Here is an 8,764-nt window from a genome sequence, read left to right as displayed (position 1 = left end):
CAGCCCCGCGTGGCCGCAAGCCCGCGCCCTGGCACCAGAGAGCATCGCGTCCCGCGACGAGCGCATCGCCGTGCCCGCCAAGATGACGGGCATTCTTGCAGGAGGCCAAGCGCAGGAGCACCCGCCAAGCCCATGTTCACGTTCAAAGGAGCCCAAGGTGAGCCCGAACCCCGAGCTCCTGTCGCTTCCTCCCAAAGCGCGGAGGGCAAGCGCGGCGCGGGGGCCGACTCGGGGCCCGAGGAAGACTACCTGAGCCTCGGGGCGGAGGCCTGCAACTTCATGCACGGCGCCGCCGCCAAGCAGAAGACGCCCCCGCCCGTGGCCCCGAAGCCCGCAGTCAAGGCCTCCTCCTCCTCCCAGCCCGCGACGCCCGTGTCTCCCGTGTCTCCAGTCTGGTCTCCGGGCGTGGGTCCAGCCCCGCAGCCGGCCTTCCCCAGGCCCCCGCCTTTGCAGGGCTCCGTGGAGTCATCCATCAAAATAGCGCAGCCGTCTTACCCTCCGCCCAGGCCCGCCAGCGCCCTCAACCTGGCCGGTCCCTTCAGAGGCCCCCAGGCGGCGGTGGCCAGCGTGAACCACACCGCCAAGCCAGCGGGCCCCACCCCGGCCGGGAGCGCCTCGCACGTGAGCGCCGCGGGCCCGCCCAGCGAGCTTCCGGGGATGCAGGGGAAAGGGGCCCAGCTCTTCGCCAAAAGGCAGTCGAGGATGGAGAAGTACGTGGTGGACTCGGACACCGTGCAGGCCCACGCCGCTCGCGCCCAGTCCCCCACGCCGTCGCTCCCGGCCGGTTGGAAGTACTCCTCCAACGTGCGAGCGCCGCCCCCGGTGGCCTACAACCCCATCCACTCGCCCTCCTACCCGCTGGCGGCTGTCAAGTCCCAGCCTTCGGCCCCGCAGGCCTCCAAAACCAGCAAGAAGAAGGGCAAGAAGCCGCTCAACGCTCTGGATGTCATGAAGCACCAGCCCTACCAGCTCAACGCATCCCTGTTCACTTTCCAACCCCCAGATGCCAAGGCAGGCCTCCTCCAGAGGTCACCGGCCAAGGTCAACACCGGCCCGGCCCCCAGGCAGGCCCTCCCGCCCCGGGCCATCAATGCCAGCTCGCCCACTGATGCCAGCTCGCCCACCAACGCACAGGCCGCGTCCGTGTACTCGCTGCCGGCCTACAGCCCCCAGCCGGCCTTCTTCCCCGAGGCCGCCTCCCCGGTCAGCGCATCCCCGGTGCCCACGGGCGTCCCCGTCTCTCCAAAGCAAGAGGTGGCCTCCACGGCGTATCTGGTGGCACCGCGGCCCAAGTTCTCGGCCAAGAAGAGTGGCGTCACAGCGCAGGTGTGGAAACCCTCGATTGCGGAAGGGTAATCTGTGGCGGACGCCCGGTGTCCTCTTTGCTTGAAGCGATGGTTTGCAGTGTTACTTGCGTCCCCGGAATGCTTAGCGAGTCCTCCACTTACTTAATTTCAGACGCCGCCTCCCACTGTGGGTCCAAGGAGCACCATAGGGTCAATGAGTCCAACACCCAACTCAGATGGACTGCAGCCAGTTCTATCCTGTTTGCGCACTTAAATCCGGGGCACCCCCCATAGCCATGTACCGTGATATTAAGCAAGCAGGTCCTTAGGGTGCGTGTGTTAGCTGAGACAAGCAGTGGTCAGTGGCCAGCGTGATCACCCACCTGCGCCCAGCCCTGCTCCCGGGCGAAGGGCTCGAGTCACCAGCACACGGCACACGCTGACGGCGGTTTCTTTTTGAAGTAGTGTTTTATCTCTGTTACTAGTGTTTAGGGGTAAGGAATGTACCGAGGGCAGGATCAGCTCCGGTCCCCACCTCGGCCACCTGGGCGAACTGCGGAGAAGTCCTGGGACTGTTGGCAGGTGCAGGGTTGGTTAAGGGTGAGGGAGAGGGCCCTGGTCACTGTTGAGCAGGGAGGTGTATTCGCTTCCTTGCCAGGTGTCGGACACATGGAAATGGGATGGGGGAGGGGGTGGCGGAGAGTGATCACCGCCCTTCGTCAGCGATTCCCACCGCCCCCATCACTCGGGAGACTAAGCGAGCACACCCCGGGGTTTGCCGGGGTCGAGGCAGGCCGTGGAGGAAGGTAGGCAGATGGGCGGGCCTCTCCGAGGCAGGTCCACGTGACAGGTGTCTTCCAGAGACCACGTGACTGGAGAGAGCGGGTGCTGGTGGTGCAGCAGGACTGGTGTGTGGAGGCCAGAGGGTGAGTGCACCCCGAGACCAGCACCATTTCCCAGTGACCTCACCGCCTTCTTTTTCCTGTGTTTCTTCGGCTTTTTTGACAACTGCTCCTCCTCCCACTGTGCCTTGCGGCTCTAATCTCGCACCTTCACGGTATGATTTACCTCTGACGGACCAGGAGGATTCCGACAAGGTTACCTTGCGGGTAGGGATTGCTCACACCCTGCCCTCGCCCAGCTGGCCGCGGAGTCGGCCACGTGACTGACAGGAACCTGAAGACCTTGCTCATAGCTATTTTAAGTCCAAGGCTGAGCAACGTTGGAAAGTATTCAGCGTGAATTTGTGTAGATCACAGAGCACTTTTGGCGGCTCTGGGGGGAACATCACCCCACACGGGGGGAGACGCGGTAGAGACGCTCGGGAAGACGTGTCTGGGTGCAGGGACGAGGCCCCACTGTGACCCGAGAGGAAGTCTGCGCGCCTTTGCTCTGCTGTCACCTCCGCCAGCTCTCTTTCCCACCATCCTATTAAAATGTTACTTTCTTCTTCACCTGCTCAATGTATGTTTTTCAACATCTTCCCTCTCCGAGCTGCTCTGACCTGTGCTATTCCTCGGACATTTCTCTGATAATGCTCCCCAAACATCTGCATTTCCTTTATTTCTTACTGATTTCAGAGAGGGAGGGAGAGAGAAACGTCAGTGATGAGAGAGAATCATGGATTGGCTGCCTCCTGCACGCCCCCTACTGGGGATCCATCCCACAACCCGGGCCTGGAATGTGACCCCCTGGTTCACAGGCGGATGCCCAACCACTGAGCCACTGCTCTTCCCTTTTGTGAGCACGTCCATTTCCCCGTAAAACTGCAAGCCTTGGGTGTTTCTGAGACACACCTCCCAGAGGAGACCTACGTCAGCTGCAAACAGTAGCCCTTCTGCTGCCTTCCCTCTGGAACATCTCCCAGGCCTTTGGGGGGCAGTGTACGCAGAGGCTACAAACACAGGTACAGCTCGGGCTCTCGCGTGCCCTTCTGGGAAACCGGTGAGAAGAGGAATGCAGGATGAAGGAAGACGGGATCTGCCCTTTACAGACGCTGCCGTCTGTGTTTCCTCTTCCCGCACAGGAAGTCTGGTGAACGCTGTGCATTTTGCATTCTTTCCTAATAGAACAACCAAAAAAGGCTGCTTAGGGCCGAGCCGGCGAGGAGATGGTTTTAGCCCTCGCATTCCTCACATAGCGTGCAGAGAACGGCGTGAGTCAGCGGGAGGATCATGGGCCACCAGGCAGGCAACTGGAGATCCTCCTTCAAGAGTAGCCGGTGTCTGAAGTCCTCCCAGGTGCCCAGGGGCCTGCGGTTTGCAGGCAGGAGAAGTGCCCTCGGCCCACTTCCTGTTGGACAGGTGGTGACCTCAGCAGAGCCCTTTTTGGGGTCCATGACTAACGCCCCACGAGCCTGACTGGGACTGTCATGGCTCCCAGAAAGCTTCTGAGGCACGTGCCAGGCAGGTGGGCAGGGCAGCCCAGCTCCCCCTGGCCCTGGGCATCATGCCATCTGGGTGCTACCTGTCCCACCCGGGAAAGAGGCCCACTCCCGCCCCGGAGGTGGGCAGTCGACCCAGAGGCCGAGCCTGCTCCCTGGCACCAGAGAGGCGCCCTCTGCCTTTCCCTCCCGACCAGGGCCCCTGGGAGCCTGCCTGTGGGGTAAGTGGCTGGGGAGCCGTGGCCAGGGAGCCAGCAGGGCAGGGGGAGACCGAGGGCGCAGGGGCTCAGCTTCCCTCCCCGGCACCCTCTGCCGCCTGGGTGGTGGTGGCTGGTGGTGCTGGCAGGTGTGGGCTGTGCTGGCCGGTTGCGGGGTTGGAGGAGGCAGTTTTTGTTAGTTTGGGCACCTTGCCTCTCTCCTTGGGCCCCTTTTAGCAGAGTGTAGGCGCGGCTCCTGCGAGTCAGCTTTTCACCGTCAGCACCACAGCGCCCGTGACCGACGGGGCGCCTGTGATGTGAGGTACCCGTGTGCCCACCCCCAGGAGCGCACGCGCAGTTACAGGCCCTGCAGTGTCAGCGCGAGGTGGCCACAGCGCTGAATCCCCCAGGACCCTACGTGAACCCCTCTCCGCGGGTTCCCACACCGCCTCCAACCTCCCTTCCAGCCGCCACGCTCGAACCCCGGGTGTCCCGGTCTTATGGGGGGAGGAGGGCAGGTTAGCACAGAGCTGGGGAGACGGGAGCTGAGGACTGCCACTCTGATCTTAGCACAGTTACGATTTTATTTCTGATATTTCAGTAACAGGCATGTTTTTGTTCTGAGAGAGGGCAGAACGCACCGTGTCTGCACTGTGACTGTTCACTGATGGTATAACCCGCACACTTTTAGGAATATGTTTAATCACTCGCATCTGGGCTGTCCTCCCAGAACACGTGCAAGTCTGTACTTTAAAATATATCCAGCCTGATCCTTCTCGGTAGCGTCTCCCTCATTTAACCGTCACAAGACGCCCTCACTGTGCCCGTAGGAAGAGCGGCCCGCATGACAAGTGGCGTGAACGTGAGCCAGGCTCCGTCACGCCTGGAGCGCGGGGCCCCTGCGGGGGTGGTGAGCTCCGGGGACAGTGTCTGCTCCCGCAGCCTCAGGTCTAGCTGCTCTCAAGTCACGTCTGAGATGTCGGAACCAGGGGTCCACATTGAAGGGGGACCCTGTTCTCGGTGGGAACCCTTGGAGGTCGATTTGCTGTGACCAGCGTCCCGATCCCTGACTCTGGAACTGTCAGTGATGCCTCTGAGCACACGAGGCCCACGCCGTTGTCTCCAAGTGGCCTCTTCCCCACAGACGGCCGAGCAGGTTCCAACCTCAGGCACCTGCCCGCACGGCTGGGACCCCGGGCTGGGACCCTGGGACGGGCGGGCAGGGCCCAGGTGACCACCACCAAGAACGATTGTTTTCTGAAAAGCTAAGTGCTCACGCCGCTCCCAGAGGGGAGCCCTGGGCTGCGAGGCTGTTCCCTGAAGTCAGGGCTGTTTGAGTTGAAAGTTGTTAAGAGTTCATGAGAAACACAGGCGCATTCTGAGACCCCAACTCTATTCCCAGAGACACTGACCCTGCGGGTCCCCTGGCTGCCCCTTAGCGTGGACTCTGGGGACGCAGACCCAGCCTCTCCAGAGCCGCGGAGCCAGCAGCCGGCGTTCTGGGAAGTTCTCTGACTTCCCACCAGAGCTGGCCGAGGGCCAGCGCCCGCCCGGAGATTCCCACGGGGCCGGACACCAGGCGGAGCTGCTGAGAGCGGCCCATCTCTGTTCCCCTTTCCGATTGATTGTTGAAATGAAGTGTGAAACCCGGGGCTGTCCTGTGGGGCGTGGGGAACAGCAGAGCCAGCGTCCGGGGGGGCCCATAGCAGAACCCCCTCTCCTCGCTGTCATCAAGGACAGTTTCTTCAATTTTCAAAAAGTCACGCCTCCACGGTCTGCACATTTGTACACTAAGTTCCTGTTCAGCACTTGGAAATCACAGAACTTACTGCTCAGAGGCAGCCAGATGCAGAGAAATTTAATTAAACATTTAATACCACAGCCTGCCTGGCCTGTCTCGACTCCTGGCTCCAAGGCTGCCCGGCTGACGAGGTGGGTCTCAGGGTTAAGGAGAGCCGGCGAGGCTCCCCGGGCTCCTGTCATTTAAATGACTTTCTGTTTTGACACATAGGATTTCTTAGCTTTCTTCCTTTACTTTCTTGGTTCTCAATGTTGGCCGTGTTCTTGGCGTGTTGACCTAAAGCACGTGCTTTATGACGTGAGGTACACACTCAGGGTCCCCAATGAAATCAACCCCCGGGACCCATGGCCCAGCTTCTCACCCACCCCGCCTGCTGCTGGTGAGAACAAAGTTCAAGGTCACGAGGACCTTTGAAGGCACCATGGAGTCACCTGCTCCCCTGGCACTGCTGGGGGCCTCTTAGGAGTTGTTGATGGTTTGTTTTTGAAAAAACAAAACAAAACAAACAAAAAAAACCAACAACAAAGGGTCAAAATTGGTTCTGAGTTGAAAAGGCATCCAGTCTAGGGAGAAGGGAGAAGGGAGAAGGGAGAAGGCCAATAGCGAGCAGCACAGTGCTCTGTTTTGGTGCTCTCTTTGGGGAGCACTGCAGGAGTCCGGGGCCCTTGGTGTCTTTGCCTGGTGGCCCCGGCAGCACTGAGGTCTAAGCCAGGGGGGTGGGGTGGGGGGACCCCCAGCATCACCTATGCTGCCCGCAGCACAGAGTGCAAGACTTACCAAAGTTGTGCCGATGGCAGCATTCCCCGAGCACAGACTGCGGGCCCGGGACTGTGCGAGGATTTCCCGTAGATTCTCTCTTTTTATTGACGGATAATGGACGTAGCAGAGCTCAGGGGTACAGCACAGTGATTCGATGCTGTACACCAGGCGTCCTCAAACTACGGCCCGCGGGCCACATGCGGCCCGCCGAAAACATTTATCCGGCCCGCCGGGTGTTTTTGCCGCCGCTGCCTGTCCTGCTTAGCAGCCGACTCGTCCTGGGCCTGCAGTGCGCATGTGTGGAATGTTTGAGGGACAGTGAACTGGCCCCCTGTTTAAAAAGTTTGAGGAACCCTGCTGTACACATTGTGAAACGATCGCACTTTCAGTGTGACCCCATGAGCCCCCCCCCCACGGTCACCCCACATAGCTACAGGGTTTTTCCTGTGATGAGAATGGTTAGTATCTACTCTTAGCAACTTTCAAACACACGATGCAGAAAAAAAAAAAAGAGAAAGAGAGAAAAACAAATAACGATGCGCAGCATAATCAGCCGCGGTCACAGGACTTCCTTCTGTGATCGCTGAGGTCGGCACCTTGGACCCCTGCACCCAGCCCCCCACCCCCACCCCAGTCACCCCTGTGCTACTGTAGTGTGGATGCTGCTTGAATGATCCGGCCTCCAGGACAGGTACCACACTATCCCCGCTTTTAGATCTCAGGGTTCTTAGGCACAGAGAGGCTGACGAACCCGCCTGGGACCTCACAGAGCTTAGCAGTGGTTCCCGCTCTCTCCACCGGCTCCCTTCCGGGTTCACTGCTCCTGGGAGACACTGACTAAACGCCCGGGAGTTGGGTGCCCAGGTGAGAGACACTCGTGATTGGTGGAGAAGGCGAGTGGGAGCAGTAACAGCCTCCATTTAGGGGACCTGCCCGTTGGAGGCCACAGGGGAGGGGACCTGCCCATTGGAGGCCACAGGGGAGGGGACCTGCCCATTAGCGACCACAAGCGCACCTGTCTGAGAAATGCTGGTCACGTAGACCGTCTACATCCAAGGGAGACACAGACTAAACGCCCTGGAGTTGGGTGCCCTGGTGAGAGACACTCGTAAAGGGCGGGGGGGGGAGTGCTTAGGGCTCAGTCAGAGTTAGAGACGCCTGACATGGTGCAGTCACTGCTTAGGGACACCGCACGCGCCTGTTGGAGCCTCACATGCCTGCAGCTGCCTGCACGGTGTGGCACACCAGGCGGTCTAGGGAGAAAGCCCTCAAGTCCAGTAATGATAATGTGAGAAGCGTCCCCCCCCTCCATTTTTAAGTTAAAACAGAAGTGGTTTGATTAGGGGAAGCCCAAGGCAAACATTTCTTAAAGGAAACCCCGTGGGCTGAGGTGACAGCTCGCAGGAAGGCTCCTGGAGCGCCAAGAGGCAAACCGCAGAGCAGAGGCCAGGCCTCCTCTTCTGGCCTCATCCCCTGGCTGGAAGGGGGGACAGTGACAGGCATCGCTCTGGAGTCATGAGGACGCAGTGAATCAGTGCGCTGTGTTCAGGGGGCACCTGGCCCACAGCGAGCCTTCCCCATGTCCGCCGTGGGGGTTGCTGTAAAGGGCATGAGATAGACAACAGCTGCGGCTCCACACTCCCAGGAACAGCACAGACACAACAGGGAGATGGGCTCTGTGGTCTCTGCTGCTGGTAGCCCAGGTGGAGGGCCCAAAAACTAAACTGGAGAAGTGAGCTGTGTTAATGGTGCAGTGTGAGCACTAATGGAGCAGTGTGTGTGCTAATGGAGCAGTGTGGGTATTAATGGAGCAGTGTGTGTGCTAATGGAGCAGTGTGTGTGCTAATGGAGCAGTGTGTGTGCTGATGGAGCAGTGTGAGCGCTAATGGAGCAGTGTGTGTGCTAATGGAGCAGTGTGAGTGCTAATGGAGCAGTGTGTGTGCTAATGGAGCAGTGTGAGTGCTAATGGAGCAGTGTGAGTGCTAATGGAGCAGTGTGGGCGCTAATGGAGCAGTGTGAGTGCTAATGGAGCAGTGTGTGTGCTAATGGAGCAGTGTGGGCGCTAATGGAGCAGTGTGAGTGCTAATGGAGTAGTGTGTGTGCTGATGGAGCAGTGTGTGTGCTAATGGAGCAGTGTGTGTGCTAATGGAGCAGTGTGTGTGCTGATGGAGCAGTGTGAGCGCTAATGGAGCAGTGTGTGTGCTAATGGAGCAGTGTGAGTGCTAATGGAGCAGTGTGAGTGCTAATGGAGCAGTGTGAGTGCTAATGGAGCAGTGTGAGCACTAATGGAGTAGTGTGTGTGCTAATGGAGCAGTGTGTGTGCTGATGGAACAGTGTG

At 59.6% G+C, this 8,764-nt stretch overlaps 1 protein-coding gene across 1 annotated transcript in view; it reads left to right on the top strand.

The window, feature by feature from the left end:
* Positions 1 to 42: 42 nt before the first annotated feature.
* Positions 43 to 8,764, top strand: part of SYNPO2 (synaptopodin 2) — a gene marked incomplete at its 5' end in the record, with an annotated part of 28,348 nt that continues 19,626 nt past the window's right edge. The window contains 2 exon segments of the mRNA XM_006109587.3: positions 43 to 187; positions 190 to 1,326. Of these exon segments, the coding sequence (XP_006109649.3) occupies positions 43 to 187; positions 190 to 1,326 (1,282 nt within the window).

This window comes from Myotis lucifugus, unplaced genomic scaffold (assembly GCF_000147115.1).
Source record: "Myotis lucifugus unplaced genomic scaffold, Myoluc2.0 scaffold_929, whole genome shotgun sequence".
Taxonomy (NCBI): Eukaryota; Metazoa; Chordata; class Mammalia; order Chiroptera; family Vespertilionidae; genus Myotis; species Myotis lucifugus.
This window is presented reverse-complemented; position numbering and strand designations above follow the sequence as displayed.